General features: G+C 42.6%; 1 protein-coding gene across 1 annotated transcript in view; it reads left to right on the top strand.

Annotated features, from left to right (window-relative positions):
* Positions 1-18,461, top strand: part of LOC145395457 (uncharacterized) — a 106,782-nt gene extending 88,321 nt beyond the window's left edge. Inside the window, exons 8-10 of the mRNA XM_080269060.1 lie at positions 15,218-15,403; positions 15,911-16,021; positions 16,765-18,461. Coding sequence (XP_080125186.1) covers positions 15,218-15,403; positions 15,911-16,021; positions 16,765-18,461 — 1,994 coding nt within the window. The remainder of the gene's footprint in view (positions 1-15,217; positions 15,404-15,910; positions 16,022-16,764) is intronic.
* The last annotated feature ends 312 nt before the right edge of the window (positions 18,462-18,773 follow it).

Below are 18,773 nucleotides of genomic sequence, written 5' to 3' on the forward strand. Positions count from 1 at the left end.
ATTCATGTCCCTGGTTACCTTAACAAGTACATGAAAATAATGTACAGTATCCTTAAGTATAATAAAAGAATGTACAGTCTGCCTAAGATGTGACACCAAAATATTGACAAGGTTGTTTTTAATGCAAGGAAGAAAGAATCCAAGGCCAGGAGTGCACAAATTGTTCCCACCAAGAAAAAAAAAAAAAATAACAGCCAAATTGAAGATCATATTATATAAAATTGTAATGTAAATGCCAAAGTAACAGTATATTTCAAAACTGCTGGACGCGCTGCAACAATGAAAATGAATCGCTATTATATATAAAATAATTTGTTAAAATAATAGTGGTAAATTTAGTCATACAATTCCACTTTCCTTTATTCTTTCCTATTCCTTCTGACTACGGATGACTTTACACTCCCTCATCTGTCTTTCTTTATCTTCCTTCTGCCTGTGGGTGACTCTACACTGAGTGACAACCCAAATGGTTTCCTATACACCAGGAAACCATTTACTATGCTGGGTGGTAACCATATAAACAAATTATAGCACCTGGTAGTTTAGTGGGTAATTAAGACACTCCACTCGAACTGAGCCTGTGTAGGTTTATATCCAAGGGGTGGTTGGGGTTTATTGCTCATGTTATGCCACTCAGGGATGAGTGAGGCTGGTCACTCTCACCTTAAATGTCAGGACCAACCTGCCTAACCACAGGCTCCTTTCCTTCTACTGGGGCGACATAGGATTGGATGATGGATGGAAAAAACCACAGGAAGATTTAGTTTCAGCCAAGCACTATCAGTGATATACCAAGAAGGAACCTTGAAAATCTGCTGAGAACCGGAACTCCTTGGAAAGTCAGCTTGTCATAAGCCTAGTATCCTCAGTGCACAAACAAACGGCAAGGTTAATATAATGCAGAGTAATCATAAACTTCCAAATCAACTTTTTCAGTTAGGGACATACTGGTTTATTTATTTATTAAAGATTCTGGGATGACTTAATACGTGTGGCACAGGGAATGTCGTGTGAGGACAGGAGTGAGAGAGAGCTGGATGAAACTGTGGGAGAAATGCCCAGGAGCTACAAAGTGATCGTAATGGGGGATGTAAGCAGAAGAGTAGGCACTGGTGCTGAGGATGACATAATGGGTTGTTATGGAGTACCAGGAGAAAATGATAATGGGAAGCAACTGAAGGATGTGTGTCAGGAAAGGAGGTTGTGCATTTGTAACTCTTATTTCAAACACAAAGATGCACATAAATATACCTGGTGTAGAGGGAACGGGGATCGTGTTGAAAGAAGCCTGATTGATTACGTGCTCGTAGAGAGGTCGATGCTGGGAATGGTTGCTGATACGAGGGCTGTGAGAGGACGATGTGGAGGTCTGTCAGATCATATGATTGTTGTATGCAAGATCAAGCTGAGAGGAGTGAGGTGCACCAGGAGAGACAGCAGCAGTCAGGGAGAAAGACTGAAAGTTGAGAAGCTGAGGATCAAAGAAATGGCAGATGATTACAGGAGCAAAGTAGGGGAGGCATTAGAGTCAGTGAATTGGAATGATGTGGATCTGGACAGCTTGTGGAATGCATATAGGGATGGCTTAGTTGGGAATGCTAAAGTGGTGTGTGCTGTGGCAAGAGTAACAACAGTGAAGAAAGGTACAGCATGGTGGGATAAGGAGGTAAAGAGAGTGGTGGAGGAAAAGAGAAAGAACTGGCTAGAGTGGTTACAGGACAGGGGTTCAGTTGAAATAAAAACTGAATATACTAAGAGCAAGAAACACGTAAAGAGACTAGTGAAGAGGAAAAAGGAGGTACATGATGACCTAGGAAGAAAAATGAAGGCAAGTTTGAAAATAGTCAGTTATTCCGGAAAGAGGTGCAGAAATGTATAAATGACACCAGAAAGAAATGTGATGGTGTGGAGGATATAGGTGGTAGATTATTAATCCATTGGGATGAAGTAAGGACCAGATGGAAAGAATATTTTGAAAGGCCGACGAATGGGAACAGAGGGAGCAGAGCGGCTGTAAACATGATTGGTTTTGGGGGCGTACAGAGAAGGAATGCAGTGCCAGGAGACCTGACTCTTGAACAGCACTGTGGAGTGGCTGAAAAATGGGAAAGCAGCTGGGGTTGATGAGGTGTATGCAGAGATGCTTAAGTGTAGTGGAGAGAGTGGAATGAAGTGCTTGTTAGAGACATGTAAGAAGACATGGATGAGTGAAACTGCCACCAGAGTGGAAAAAGGCTGTGATTGTATCCCTGTACAAAAATAAAGGTGAGCGAAGTGAGTGCAAGAATTATCGTGGCATAAGTTGAGTGTGGTAGGGAAGGTATATGGAAGAAATATTACAGAGAAAGTAAGAGAGATATCAGATGTCCTAGTGAGTGATGAACAAAGTGACAAAGTATGTGTAGATCAAATAATTGCAGTAAGACAGTGCCGAAGGCTTGTGAGAAGGACTATATGTTGTTTATGGCTTTCATGGATCTGGAAAAAGCATATGACAAAGTGGACAGAGAAGAATTGTGGAAGGTTTTGCACATGCACGGTGTAGATGGTAAGATCCTAGTTGCCATTGAGAATTTTTATGATGATAGTGAAGCATGTGTAGGAGTTAATGGGCATCTAAGTGAATAGTTCACGATCAGTGTGGGCGTGCGACAAGGTTGTGTGATGTCCCCATGGTTGTTCAATATTATATATATATATATATATATATATGGATAGGGTGATGAGAGAAGTAAAAACACGAGTAATGGAGAGAGGGATGGTGTTGGTAATGAATGGTGATGGATGGAATATCTCAAATTTGTTGTATGCTGATGATGCAGTACTACTTGCAAATACCGGACAAGAACTTGGTAGGCTAGTGCAGAGTTTTGCTTGTCTGTGAGCGTTGTGCCTTGAGAGTAAATGCAGAAAAGAGTAAAGTGATGGTTGTTGAGAGAGAAGGTGACTCCCAGTGTAATGTCAGTGAATGGAGAGAGACTGGAATTGGTCAGAGAGTTCAAATACCTGTGTACAGTGATAGAAAAGCAGGGTTGGTGAATTTTTGACGGAAAAAAAAAAAAAAAAATCACAATGTAGTCCTGCTTTGGGTGTCTGCCCTCTCCTCTCTCCCTTCCTCTTCTGTCTTTCTTTCCTTCATTCTTTCCACTTCTTTCTGCCTATGGGTTACTTTACACTCCCTCTTCTGTCTTTCTTTCCTTCATTCTTTTCTTTTCCTTCCGCCTACGGGTGACTTTACACTAAGTGACAAGCAAAATGGTTTCTTGTACACCAGGAAACCATTTACTACGCTGGGTGGTAACCATATAACCAAATTATACTTGGTGGTTTAGTGGGTAATTATGGCGCTCCAATTGGATTGAGCCGGTGCAAGTTTATATCCAAGGGGTGGTTGGGGTTTATTGCTCATGTAATGCCACTCAGGGATGAGAGGCTGGTCACTCATTTTAAATATCAGGACCAACTTGCCTAGCCCCAGGTTCCTACACTTCTCATGGAGCAAAGTAGGACTGGATGATGGATGGAAAAAAATAAAATCAATAATTTTTTTTATTTGATTTTTCTGTTTATTTTATAGCTAGTATTTCAAAAGCAGTCTAGTGAATACTGTACACTTCATGTCCTGTCTATGCAGATGATATATACTGTGCAAGTGCTGTCTGTACACTACGGGTTAAAGCTGAGTTGCCAGTGGTAATCAAGACAGCATATTCTAAAGCTGATTATATTACCACACAGAGGAATCTTAAACTGATATTATTAAGACATAGCCTTAGTGACCCTTACGTGACAGCATATTACAAAGCTGATTATATTACCACACAGAGGAATCTTCAGCTGATATTATCATGACATGGCCTTAAGTGACCCTACTCACATGGCCTGGGTTTTTGATTTACGGCTAATTATTTCACATGTACAAATCATTTCAATACTGTCACAAATGTAAAAATACTTCTTGTCATACAATGTAGTAATTTTCTAATGGCGCCATTCTCCAAAATCTGCTGACTTAATGCTTAAGTATCTGAATCAATGAATGCCAACAAAAAGTGTTACACTACTTTTGTAAACCTTCAGATTTATTTTTGTTAACTTTTAGATGAAAAGAAAATAGATTTTTTTTTTTTTTTTTTTTCCTTATATATATATTTTTTAAGCAAAAATAATGATTTAATCATGATTAAAAAGATTTCACCAATGCCAACCCTGCTTAAGAGAGAGGAAAATATGCAAAAGAAAAGTGACACAAGGAAGAAAGGTAGCTGGTGCAATGAAGGCCTTGATAAGAAACAGAGGTTTGAGTGTTGCAGCTGCACGAGGCTTACAGGAAGGAGTGTTAGTGCCAACTTTAACATATGGATGTGAGACTATGGTGTGGCACGAAAATGAAAAGAGTGAGAGCAGTGGAAATGGGACTGCTGAGGAATGTATGTGGAGTACAGGGGGTGGATAGGATACGAAATACTGTGATTCGTGAAAGATGCGGAGTAAGGAAGTCTGTGGACACCAGAATCAAAGAGAGTGTACTGAGATGGTATGGTCATGTGGAGAGAATGGTTAACAATACAGTGATGAAAAAAGTATATCTGAGCGAATTTGAAGGAGGGAGGAGGCAAGGTAGGCCAAGGAGAAGGTGGAGGGATATGGTGGATGAGTGTGTGAGGAAGAGAGGTTTGGAAGTTGGTGAGGCTAGGGGACTGACAAGAGATTGAGCTGGCTGGATGAATGTTGTGAGGAGAAGTGCATGATCAGGGATTTGGCACCCCATTTTAACGTGGCAGCGTTCGGACTGACTCCACTCAATACATTTTATGTGAAGCTACAGAATGTGGTAGATGTTTTTGTGTATCAAACAGAGCCAGGATTCAGGGGGGGGCTTGAATGATGAGTGAATGGAAGTGTGGCCCATTGGAGTGGGCTTCTGGATGTTGCTACACCCCACCCTGCCCTAGTGTTGGAAAGGAGGTCATGATGATGATGATGGGGAATAATTAGGTTCAAGTTCTGGAAGGAGACTCAAGTGGTCATGTGGATGAAGCAGCTCGGGGATGTGATGGAGTACATGGGGGATGTGCATATGGTACGAGGAATGTGGAAGGGGAAAGGATACTCGAGTTTGGAGAGGCAATGAACATGTGTGCAACACATTTTAGGAAATGAAAGCAGGTTGATTACACATGAGTCTGGGAGAAACAGTAGCCAAATAGACTATTTCCTGGTCAGGAGGGCTGATAGGAGGTTGGTGAGGGATGGTAAAGTTATAGGGAGTGAGGAGTGTGTGTGGCAACACAAATTACTGATATGTGACTTCGTGCTTAAGGAGCAGGTGGTGAAGAAAAGGACCTGTGCACCAGGAGTAAAATATGGAAGTTGAAAATCCAAGCAGTAAGGGATAATAGTGGGATAAGGAGAGTGGTGGCTGAACAGGCAACTGTTAACACAAGTGTTAACAAACAGTACAGAGCCCAGACGAACAACCTCCTGAGAGTTATTGATTCAGTGTGTGGATGGACAAGAGGCCCACCAAGACATAAAGTAACTTGGTGGTGGAATGAGGATGTAGAAGCTGCAGTTAAGGACAAAGGGCTTTTCTGAGAATAGAAAAGGGTTGTAACAAAGAGGACTACTTGGCTGCCAAGCATACTGTAGATCCAGAAAAGAAGCATACAGGACAAAACCTGAGTCTGAGACTTACTGGATAACCTTAATGGTGTGGAAAGGATGTATATGATACTTTGGTGGCAAAGCAGAGGAGGAGAATGGAAAAGGGATGGTAACAGCAATACTTGGCTGCTATGCATAGCGCTACAAAAGAGGCATACAGGGCAAAACCTGAGTCTGAGACTTACTGGATAACATAAACAGTGTGGAAAGGATGTATGATACTTAAGGCGGCAAAGCAGAGGAGGAGAATGGAAAAGGGATGGTAACAGCAATACTTGGCTGCTATGCATAGCGCTACAAAAGAGGTATACAGGGCAAAATCAGAGACTTTTACTAGATAACCTAAATTATGTGGAAAGTAAGCACATGATATATAAGGTGGCTAATCAGATGAAGAGGAAGAACAGGGATATCATAGGTGAGCAGTGTGTGAAGAATGATGAAGGAAGGGTAGTGGTGAACAGTGGGGATATTAAAGATGTCTGGGGAAAGCATTACAACTGGTTGTTGAATGAGGAGTTTGGGACATGGAAGGTTTGGAGCCAGCAGATCCAGTGTTTGGCCCTTGGCCTTTGATTGACGCTGCTACTGCACGCAGGACAATAGGCAGGATGCAGGTGGGGAAGGGAGCAGGTGTGTCTGAGTTCACTGATGAAATCATGAAGGCCTCAGGAGATGTAGGAGTGAGGTTTGTTACTGACTGGATACTTATGATTACATATGAGTGTACAGTATTGTCCCAGGTGACTGCCTGAAGAGTGTGATTGCAAATGTGTACAAGGGGAAGGTGATGCCCTGGAAAGAGGAAATTATAGAGGTATAAAGCTTTTGGATCAGATAATGAAGGTAATGAACAGAGTTCTTGAAGGTATGATTAGAGAAAGAGTGAATATTGATGAGATGCAGTTTGGGTTTATGCCAGGCAAGGGGACCACTGATGCCATACTCATTGTTCAACAGCTTCAGGAAAAATATATAGGAAAGAAAAGGGATATGTACTTGTTTTTGTTGATTTGGAGAAGGCCTTTGACAGAGTCCCTAGAGAGGTGGTGAAGTGGGCAGTGAGAAAGCTTGGGATGAAGGAGTGGCTGGTTAGGGTGGTTATGGCCATGTATGTGGGTGCTCACACCCAGGTAAGAGTGAATGGAGATTTGAGTGATGAGTTTTCTGTGAATGTTGGTGTGCATCAGGGGTCAGTCTTGAGCCCCTTGTTGTTTATCATGGTACTTGAAGCCCTCTCACGTGACTTCTGAAATGGACTCCCGTGGGAGATGATGTATACTGATGATTTGGTGTTGATTGAAGAGAATGAAAGGGAAGCGGAGGAAAGATTTAGGAAGTGGAGAGATGGTATGGGTCACAAGGGCTTAAGAGTAAATGCAGATAAAACAAAAGTGATGGTATCTAAGGCTGGTGTCAGTACTGTCAAAGAAGAGGGAGAGTGGCCATGTGTGATTTGCCACAAGGGTGTGGAAAGTAATTCCATCTTGTGCAGTGTTTGTGATAAGTGGGTGCATAAGAGATGTAGTGGTATTAGAGGTAGACTGCAAGATAATGCAATGTTTGTGATAAGTGGGTGCATAAGAGATGTAGTGGTATTAGAGGTAGACTGCTAGATAATGCAGTGTTTGTGATAAGTGGGTGCATAAGAGATGTAATGGTATTAGAGGTAGACTGCAAGATAATGCAGTGTTCGTGATAAGTGGGTGCATAAGATATGTAGTGGTATTAGAGGTAGACTGCAAGATAATGCAGTGTTTGTGATAAGTGGGTGCATAAGAGATGTAGTGGTATTAGAGGTAGACTGCTAGATAATGCAGTGTTTGTGATAAGTGGGTGCATAAGAGATGTAGTGGTATTAGAGGTAGACTGCAATGCAAGATAATGCAGTGTTTGTGATAAGTGGGTGCATAAGAGATGTAGTGGTATTAGAGGTAGACTGCAAGATAATGCAGTGTTTGTGATAAGTGGGTGCATAAGAGATGTAGTGGTATTAGAGGTAGACTGCAAGATAATGCAGTGTTTGTGATAAGTGGGTGCATAAGAGATGTAGTGGTATTAGAGGTAGACTGCAAGATAATGCAGTGTTTGTGATAAGTGGGTGCATAAGAGATGTAGTGGTATTAGAGGTAGACTGCGAGATAATGCAGTGTTTGTGATAAGTGGGTGCATAAGAGATGTAGTGGTATTAGAGGTAGACTGCAAGATAATGCAGTGTTTGTGATAAGTGGGTGCATAAGAGATGTAGTGGTATTAGAGGTAGACTGCAAGATAATGCAGTGTTTGTGATAAGTGGGTGCATAAGAGATGTAGTGGTATTAGAGGTAGACTGTGAGATAATGCTGATTTCATGTGTGTGGTGTGTCAGGGAGAGCAGGTGGATATTGTCATTGAACTTGCTGGTGAGTCTCTTGAGTGTGTGGAAGAGTTTTGTTATTTGGGAGACATGTTATGTGCTGGAGGTGGGGCTGGAGCAGCTCTGTGGCTAGAGTGAGGAGTGTTTGGGAGAAGTTCAGGGAGCTGTTGCCTCTCCTGACATTGAGAGGGCTCTCCCTCCATGCTAAGGGATCTTTGTATGCAGCATGTGTTAGGAGTGTAATGCTGTATGGTAGTGAGACCTGGGCAGTAAAGGAAGAGGATATTCGCAGGTTTAAATGTGCTGAAAGACAATAATTAGGTGGATGTGCAATGCATCCTTCAATGCAAGGCCTGGGAGTGCTAGGTTTATGATGGAAGAGATGAGAGGAAGCATGGGACTGGAGTGTATTGGTGTTGTGATGGGGAGGGGTATATTGAGATTGTTTGGGCATGTGGTGAGGATGGAGGATGACAATTGGGTGCAGAAAGTGAGAATTGTGAATGTCGGAGGAAGGGCTGTAAGAGGCAGATGAAAAAAGACCTGGGATGAGGTCACAGTGTGACCTCAGGGATAAGGAACTGAATAAGAAGGCTGCCTGAGATCACATGCAGCTTGGAAGGCTGCCATCAGGTGACAAAGGCCAATGCATGCAAGTATGTTGGAGCCTGTATACACCAAAATGATTAAAAAGAAAGATATATCAGAGCAAAGGTATGTTGTTCTGCATTGCAGGAGATTATAATCTCATGTTTTGGTTCTCTCTATAACCCAGTGTAAGAACAAAAGGTAAAATATGTCATACCTCCTTACAACTGAAAATACTATTGCATCCACGGGGAATAAAGTAGCTAATTACAATTTTTATAACCGTGGGAAGGACAAGGAATAAAAGTCTAGCTGCCACCTCGCATAGGGTATCCTTATAAAGAATTTCATAGCTGTGGCATCCTTATTGTTGCTATAGTATATCACCACCACAGCACTGGGAAATTAATTAATGTAATTTACACTATCGTCCAATTGCTTTAACATCCTGTCACAAAAGTTTTCTAGTCAATTCTTAATAGAAAAATTTTAAAGCAACTTTATCACAATCATCTTTCTGATCGTCAGTATGTGTTCCATCAGGGACGCTCCACTGGCGATCTTCTCACCTACCTTTCAGACTCCTGGTCATCCTCCTTTCGGGACTTTGGCGAAAGCTTTGTCATTGCACTTGACATCTCAAAGGCTTTCAATCGAGTCTGGCATAAATCTTTAATTTCCAAACTGCCCTCTTATGGTTTCCATCCTTCTATCTGTGCCTTCATCGCTAGCTTCCTTTCTGGTCGTTCTATAGCCGCTGTTGTGGACGGCCATCGTTCTTCTCCTAGACCTATCAACAGTGGTGTTCCTCAGGGCTCTGTCCTATCACCAACTCTCTTTCTTTTACTCATCAATGACCTAAGCTGTACATCTAACCCTATCCACTCATACGCTGATGACTCCACCCTTCACCTTTCCATTCAGTTCCCACAACACCCATCTCAGCAGTTTCTTCAACAAACAAGGGATGAGGCTATGGCACACCTAATGTCTGACTTGGCTCGTATCTCTGACCGGGGTAAAAATAATCTAGTTGTTTTTAATGCATCAAAGACTCAGTTCTTACACCTATCAACCCGTCAAAATCTTCCACAGGTATACCCACTAATGTTTAATAATATTCAGCTTAATCCTGCATCATCCTTGAACATGCTTGGGGTTTCATTTACTTGGGACTTATCTTGGAAACATCATATTACATCTCTTGTAAATTCTGCTTCCAAGAGATTGGGTGTGCTAAGCCGACTCCGCTCTTTCTTTACCCCTGCACAACTGTTGACTCTATACAGGGGTTTTATCCGCCCTTGTGTGGAGTACAACTCTCATGTGTGGGGAGGCTCCCCACATACAGCTCTCCTCAATAGGGTGGAGTCAAAGGCTTTTCATCTCATTAACTCTCCTTCTCTTACTGACTCCCTTCAACCTCTGTCTCTTCGCCGCACTGTTGCATCTTTATCTCTTTTCTATCGCTACTTCAATGGTCACTGCTCCTCTGAACTGTCTGCTTGCATCCCTCCATCTCTACGACGGGTGCATAGCACCCGTCTTGCAACAAACTCTCACCCCTTTTCAGTCCAACTCTCTAATGCAAGAGTTAACTGTTACTACCAGTCCTTCATTTATGCAAAAGGTCAACTCTGGAACTGTCTCCCTCTTTCTGTATTTCCTACTTCCTATGATCTCCGGTCTTTCAAACACAATGTGTTCGCACATCTCGGAATGAACGAATCTTTAATTTGGCTCTCTCTTTTTTTCTTGGAAGGAACAGTTTGTGGGCTCCAGGCCTTTGGTTCCTTCTTCCTTGCATATAAATAATAATAATAATAACAATAATTTTCCTTAACTGGTCTTTGAAACTAGGCCAACTGTACATTCTATTAAGTTAAATACAGTACACCAGGAATAGGAGGTTACACTGTACACCACACACAGAGTACTACAGTCATCCCTTAACATCCACTGGGGTTTGGTAACAGACATCCACGAATGTTAAAAATCCGTGGATGTCTGCTGCCCCCCATAAAAACACCTCTGGACCCCCCATTTCCTTATATAACTAAATAAAACCCATATGTGCATGTTTACAGCCACTGTATTTAATACAAGAACACTAAACAACTACACTCACACCTCAATTTAAGGGACTAAATGGGGAACCAACTTGTCCCTTACTTGAAAATGTCCCTTACTTGAAAATGTCCCTTACTTGACAATGTCCCTTACTTGACAATGTCCCTTACTTGACAATGTCCCTTACTTGATAATGTCCCTTACTTGATAATGTCCCTTACTTGATAATGTCCATTGTTTTACCACATATAAAGACAATCTTATTATGAAATGCAATGATTGTTTCACTTATCTTCTTTGTATGATTCTGAATATTATTTTACGGGTACTGTATAAAGAAACATTAATGTGTATAACCTAGACATTACGTATAATTTTTGAATGGTCTTGTCCGTTTGTCAGGTAGAACATGGAGTCCCTTAAATCCAAAATCCCTTAAATTGGGGTTTGAGTGTACTTTATTTAATACAAGAACACTACAAGTTAAAAGTAATGAATGGTGTACTCCTGCATGGCCTCTTGTGACTACTGTGCTCATCCCAGCTCCCTCCAAAAGGAAGAGTGTTACAGTATATTTCATTCACTGGATAAAGCCATTACTAAAACAGCCATGAACTGTGCCTGGGATAATGTTACAGTGTCAGCAGAGTTCAATAAGATATATATATTTTTTTTCCTGTAGCCATCTGTGGATATTCAAAACCGTGTATGTTAAAACTGCGGATGTTAACCCTTATACTCCGGATTTAAATTTTGCGGCAATGTAGGACTTTGTGCATAAAAAACAAGTGGGAAATTTCAAATTATTTTGTTTTATATTCTATGCACTCAGAATACTAGACAAAACATGGAGTTACAATATATCACTTGAAAGCTGCTCTTTGCCATGATAAAATCAGAAAGAAGGAATAATGATCATGGGCAGAGGTAAAAATTAAAATAAAAAAGGCGATATTGCTGGCCAAAAACATGAAGATTTTACAACTCGTGTAATATGTGTACAGACATGAAACTTACTGGTATTCGAAGTCATACAGGTGTATCGATATTCATAGAAACATACAGGTTATTCCCTGAGCCTCTTTTGGTAGCTGGGGTGGTATTCTGGGCAAAATCCCTTGTTTCACTCAAGGCAGACATAGCAAGTCCACGGTCACTTATTTCCGTCAATAATAGACCCAAACAGCAATGTCATGTAATGTCATATATCACAACTTATGCCTGAAATACTCATTTACCAGTGGACGTATACATATATTAGCTATTTCACTTTTATAAATCTCCTAAAAAGGATATATATAGCATGTACCCGATTTCCACTCACAAGCGAGATGGTGGACCTACTGCTCTCTATTTGACTCAATAATAAAAGCTGGGACATGACTGGATAGCTATAGAGAGAATGGGAAACACTGGGCTAATCATAAGCCTTGATGTGTGACGTCTGGCCTCGACCAAAACTGTGAGAGGGACATTTGAAGGCAACCAAAATCGTGGCATCACGGAGTCTGCCGGGGACATTAAGATCATGGTGACACGGAGTATAAGGGTTAAGGGATGACTGTACATTACATATTTGAATAGGGAAAATGTATGTTAGTGTTAATTTCTAATACAGTATATCATTGCCTCACATAAATCATTTTGCAAAATTCTCAGTGTCATATACTAGGTGGGGGCACTCACCATCCACTCATTCGATGTATTGCTGCTCTTGTGTGGCAGCCCTTTCCTCTCTTTCTTCCACTTATGTTCTTTCTTTCCTCTTCCTTCTGTCTATGGGTGACTCTACACTGAGTGACAAGCCAAATGGTTTCCTGTATACTCTGGGTGGTAACCATATAACCAAATTATGGCGCCTGGTGGTTTAGTGGGTAATTAAGGCGCTCCAATCAGATTAAGCTGGTGAAGGCTTATATCCAAGGGGTGGTCGGGGTTTATTGCTCACGTAATGCCACTCAGGGATGAGTGAGGCTGGTCACTCTCATCTTAAATGTCAGGACCAACTTGCCTAGCCCCGGGCTCCTATGCTTCTCATGGGGCAACACAGGATTAGATGATCTATGACAACACGCATTTTATTTAATAACATGACATGATGAAAGTACAGATCCCCCCCCGATTCACAAATTTTCATTGAACACATGGCACTGCAGTGAACCTGTCATCACTTCTTATGGCACCTGTACCAGTAAGATTAAGGGGAGTGGACGGTTGGTACTTATGAAAGTGCATTTGTTTTTCTTATATTTGACTTTTTTATATGTTTTGTTACTTTATATAAACAATAACATCCCAAAATTTGAGTAAATTTGGTCAATTAGTTTTTACTGAAAAAATAATATTATATGCATAATAGGTATTAAAAAGGAGATGCAAGAAATGGGAAACCAGGGGAAGTGTGCTCATGTAATCTTATGATATTTGGTAGATTTACTAATAAAACCTTCATTAACCCTTTAACCGCGGGTGTCATTCCAGAATGACGTTGCAAAAACTGGACCAAACCGCGGGTGTCATTCTCGAATGTTTGTGAATATTTTGAATACCCCGCGTTTTTTCCGTGCGCCAATTGTTTCAAGGGAGAGTAGCTATTAAGTTCTTTCACTCCAGCCGACCCCCACCTCCCTCTTCCCCCCCCTGGGGCCCCACCTCCCACCCCCTGGGCCCCCCACCCCACCCCTGACCAAGCGCGCATCAGTATCTGTCCAGCTGTGTGAGTGACAACACATGTTGATGTGGCAGTGAAGTGCAGGCAATTACAGTGCCTTTTACCTGTCTCAGTGAACACAGAGTGGGTGTTTATCGTATGTGCAGTGTTCATATATGTTTATAGTATTATTATCAGAATGTGATTGGCATTTGGTAATGGTGTGTGAGTGAAAAATAGTGATTACAACACCGCTGATGTGGCAGTGAAGTGCAGGCAATTACAGTGCCTTACCTGCCTCAGTGAACACAGAGTGGGTGTTTATCGTAAGTGCAGTGTTCATATATGTTTATAGTATTATTATCAGAATGAGGTTGGCATTTGGTAATGGTGTGTGAGCGAAAAATAGTGATTACAACACCGCTGATGTGGCAGTGAAGTGCAGGTAATTACAGTGCCTTTTACCTGCCTCAGTGAACACAGAGTGGGTGTTTATCGTATGTGCAGTGTTCATATATGTTTATAGTATTATTATCAGAATGAGGTTGGCATTTGGTAATGGTGTATGAGCGAAGGTAATGATGTGTGAGCGAAAAATAGCGATTTTACACCCCTCACTTCTAACGGCACTGCCCGTCCTGCGAAAGTCAACAAAGTCATGAAACCTACATTAATGGAAAGCTGAAGGTTAGTACTTTCTAATGGTACCTTATTTTTTTCTCTAGCTTTATTCTGTGCAGAGTTATTAAGGTTTAAAGGTTTGTTTACATTTGGCTGAAACCCCCGCGGGAGAGGACAGTCAGACCAAAACAATACCCGCGGTTAAAGGGTTAATATATTGCCCTGAAAGTTTTTTTTTAATATTCTCCACTATGGCTGAACAAAAAAATGCCCAAAATGCCAATGTATTTATTGCAAATTTTTCCCCCTTTTTGCCATGTTCAAAAAATCATTCAGTCATGTTTGTCAGTCTCTGAAAAAAATATATGCATGAAATGTTCCCCTTTCATACCTCTTTTTGTAGGTATTTTGCTTTTTGTCTTTGGTTCAAAACTAATGGTTACATCACTCCAAAGGACAATAAGTTTAGTTCCGAGATATCACTCATTTTCTGTTGACTTAGAGTGTCTGTATGATTACAAAGAACTTGGGTACTTCTTTTTATTTTGTGAGTTAGGATTAGGGATGGTTATGCAGAGGTAGAGGGTGTTCAAGACAAAGTTGGAGAAAAAGACGTAGAAGGTTGGGGGTCGTCAGGTGATGTGGTGGTGGAGGGGGCAAGTGAGAGGGGAGGTGGCGATGGTGGAGAAAGAACTGCTGCTTCCAACACGTTTTTCTCCCCTCGAAATGGTGTCAAATTCTTCTCTGCCGCTTTCTGATGTTGCAGTAGCTTCTTAGACGGTTGCCCCATCTTCAGAAAGTGTGCAACAATGATGAGAAATAGCCAAGATTAGCCCAGACTGAGACCAAGGCTGGCACTTCTCACCTCTCCCAGTGTCATATCACCTCTGGCATTTCCCCGCCTCACTGCCACCCTCCACACACTCACACTCCCATTGCCAGACATATGACATAACTTTTGCAGGGGGGAGGGGGGGGAAACAGGAAAAAAGTGGTCATATTATATATTGCATAGAAAATGGAGATTTCTGCAGGGAAGTGACCTCAAAATTGGAATTACAAAATAATTTTTTTTGAAGGGGAAAGAATTGTCGTACGATTGTCAAATTTTTACAGAGAAGAAGTGATACTCGGAGCCATTCTATGGGGTAACTTTCACAAGATGCCTTTGTCAGTTGAAAATCAGTCCCTGCTGGCGTCCACTCCCCTTAAAAAGCAGGCCTTGTACTGAAGGGGTTAACCTTACCTTTTGTTGCACTGCACAGAGACCCAGTGCCGCGCTCCACTGCCTATCCCCAATGGGTCACTGGAGGTAACCAACTTCCGGGGCGTGTACGGCCACGGGACGGTGGTGCGGTACTCGTGTGACCCTGGATACCAGCTGGAGGGTGCTGCCTCGGCCACCTGCGACCACACAGCCACCTGGACATCTCCACCCCCACGCTGTAAAGGTCAGAGGAAGGAAGCTTTAATAATTAGGTCACTGGCATATTAGCACCTGTTTCTTACCAGTAGTTTTTGCATTTACAATATTTTTTGTATAATGTAACTAGTTAGTTTCACAAGTTCCAAGTTTAACTGCAGTGTTTGTAACATGAATACAAATGCTACATAGATTCATGACCTCCCAGTGGAGATTTTGCCTACTGCAGTAAGCAAAATCTTCATACAATCTTGACCATACTAGCTTGGGAGAGAGGTTGTTTGATGAAATTTCTCTCTCTCTCTCAATCCAAGGATGCAATATACCCAGTTCATGTGTTCTCGCTGCATCTAAGCTATTTTATAGTATCAGCGCTACAGTCAAGGGTTTATAAATGCTATGTATAAACTCCTCCATTGTGAAAACCGTCTCATCAAATTACTCATTTAAAGATAAGTGAGAAATACATCATTGGATTTGTTTAACTATTCAAGATATTAATTGTATCTTATTTTCATGGTACGGTGCAATGTAGTGGTTACATGTGGTTCACCGCCGTCCTTCCCTCATGCATCCTACACCCTGCTGAACACATCCACGGGCATTGCTGTCTACACATGCCACCCCGGCCACCTCCTGGCACCAGGTACTGTAGTGAGGGATGGGCATGGTTGTTGCTATTTCGTTAACAGTAACTCAACAAGGAATCGTGAAGGAAGCTTGACCCAGGTGTAATCTTTTTGCTTTCAAGATCTGGGGTACTTGGAATCATCTACTTTTGCCCATCCTAATATTCTGTCTCCGGACTTCTGCAAATCTGTCAGATCCAATTTAAAAAAATAATTATGGCATAGCCTTGAATGTAGCCAAACTAACTTCTGCAAATTTTTATTGTAACTACCTTGAAGAATTCCCTGATATGTCACAAATACTGTAAAGCTGGCAAATTGATTTGGCATGCACTAAAATAGAACTTTTTCTACTTCACAAATAGTGAAAGGATGCTTAGTGCTGTTCATTTGATTTCAAACTTAATTTTAATCCCTGCTGGCCTAATTCTTTGTATAGTAGTTAACCTCCCCAAGTCACTGTATTATATAATGTACCACATACGAGGTTTGCAGCATGGTCTGTGCAGACTTTCACTGTGGCTCAGAGGTCTGCAGCTTAGCAAGGGCTTAGGATGCAGTTAATCACCAGTTACGGAAATTCTCAGGTTAATGAAACAAAGATCACCTGCTGTTACACATTCAAACAGCCTTAATATTATACAACCAGCAGCTAACAGGTACAGGAGCTTTTGTGATTCCAACATGGCAGCAGGATACCCATCATAGACATCAAAATTTGAGTCTTTATAGCCGTTACATGAGTATCCATTGTCCACAGATTCAAGTGAGACAGTGACGACGTGTAGTGACTCTGGTGCCTGGCAGCCAGTCAACATCACTTGTGTAGCAGTGGCTACTGCTGGACAAACTGTGACCGTTGGTCAGGATCAAGTTACTACCCGGGGTGGGGAAGGACGAGCTCTGAGCTTTGACAAGTCGTCTGCCACTCCTAACCCTGCCTCTGAGGGCCCCAGGGGGTTGGTGGCTGCCCTGGCCTTGATTGCTGGCCTTCTCACAGCAGCCATGTTGGTGGTAGGTGGCCTCCTTGCACGCCGTCCATTGATGGCCACTCTTCGCCCTCTCTTACCAACAACCCCAAGCAAAACCCCAGCAGCCACCTCCACTACAGTAACACCAGTGCGGCCCGGCCCCCTCCACTCTAACCCACATACTGCTCACCCTGACACTTATGCTCACCATCCCAGCTACACTCACCCTTTTCCCCAGAACACTGACAACCAGTCAGGCTATTCTCAGGAGCCTCCTTATGAGCGAGTAGGTACACGTTCAGAGCACTCCTATGAGACTCTTCGTAAGAAATCCTGCCTTTCGGACCGTCAGAGCGATGCAGGAAGTGATAGTGAAATTGGCACAAAGGAGGTAAGCTATGAAACTGTCAGTGAGGCAGGGGCAAGGGAAGCAGGGTATGAGATAGTACGGGAGACAGTTATAAGAGTGGGTGAAGGGAGAGAGCCTGGGTATGAAACTGTACGTGAGGTAGGCGAGGGGCAGGATGATACAGAGGAAGGTTATGAAACTGTGAAAGAGAAGGATGAGACTGAGGGAGGAAAGGATGCAGGGTATGAGACAGTGAAGGAAGTTGAGAAAGGAGGAGGATATGAGACTGTAAAAGATAAAGATGCAGGGTATGAGACTGTGAAGGAGAAGGATGAAAAGGAAGCAGGGTATGAAACTGTCAAGGAGAAGGATGCAGGGTATGAGACTGTAAAGGAGGCCGACTGTGGAGATAGGGAAGACGAGACTGCCAAACCTCGTCCCCCAACACCACCCAGAGTCCCTCCCCCACGCTCGCTCACTCCCCTCGGTAACCACCCACGTTCACCCACACCGTCAAATCCACTCCCACGTTCCCCCACTCCTTCCAGCCCCCTTCCTCTTACTCCAACCACATCCAATCCTCTCCCACTTTTTCCCAACTCCCACAGCCGCTCTCTCTCACCTACCAGCACTCTCCCTCGCTCCCTTACACCATCAACGTCTCTCCCACGCTCACCCACCTCTCCCAGTCCTGCTCCTCACTCACCTAGCCCCCTCCCTCCATGTCCTAGCCCCCTCCTAAGCTCTCCTAACGCAGAAGACAGTGTTCCAGACATCTTGCAAAACTTATCTGGCCCTATGGAGCAAGTACCCCCAGAAATCCTGGCTCTCTATGCCCGAGTTGACAAAAGCAAGAAACGCCGTAAAGACCCCACCCAGTCACCATCCAGTAGCACTTCCAGTAATCCTCCCAGCATCCATAAGAGTAGTACACACACGAGCACTCCCAGTAGTAATAATGTACACAAAAATAGCACTAAACCTAACATTGCCGTTAATTCAAGTGCCCCTAATGATGCCCCACAGAAATCAGCACCCAAGTTTATCCGCATGAGTAGTGATGAGGGAAATAACCGGCCTCTGCCTCCCCTGCCCGCCTCTCCACCCCCTGTTCTGCCTAAGTCCCCACCACTCTAGCCTCACCTGGTAATCACTGTACGACTTACAGAATTCCTACTCCATCCTCGTACCCGTCCAAAAATGTACCAAAGCAGAATCATAAGGACTTACCCAGTGTTAAAAGTTGTTCCAAATATTGTACAGGAATTAGAGGATATAACTCATACCCTTCCTAGCTAATGATCTTTGAGACCACATACTTTGGCTAGGGTTGTACTGGAGGTTCAAGCAGTCTCAACTTCCCTTGCTCTAGTTATTTTATTACCACTATAGAATAAAGAATGGAACACATAAATAACCTAAACTTCCTTTCATCACCCACTGTATTGC

Source organism: Coenobita brevimanus, chromosome 31 (assembly GCF_032717465.1).
Source record: "Coenobita brevimanus isolate Jiangsu-jjx chromosome 31, ASM3271746v2, whole genome shotgun sequence".
Classification (NCBI taxonomy): Eukaryota; Metazoa; Arthropoda; class Malacostraca; order Decapoda; family Coenobitidae; genus Coenobita; species Coenobita brevimanus.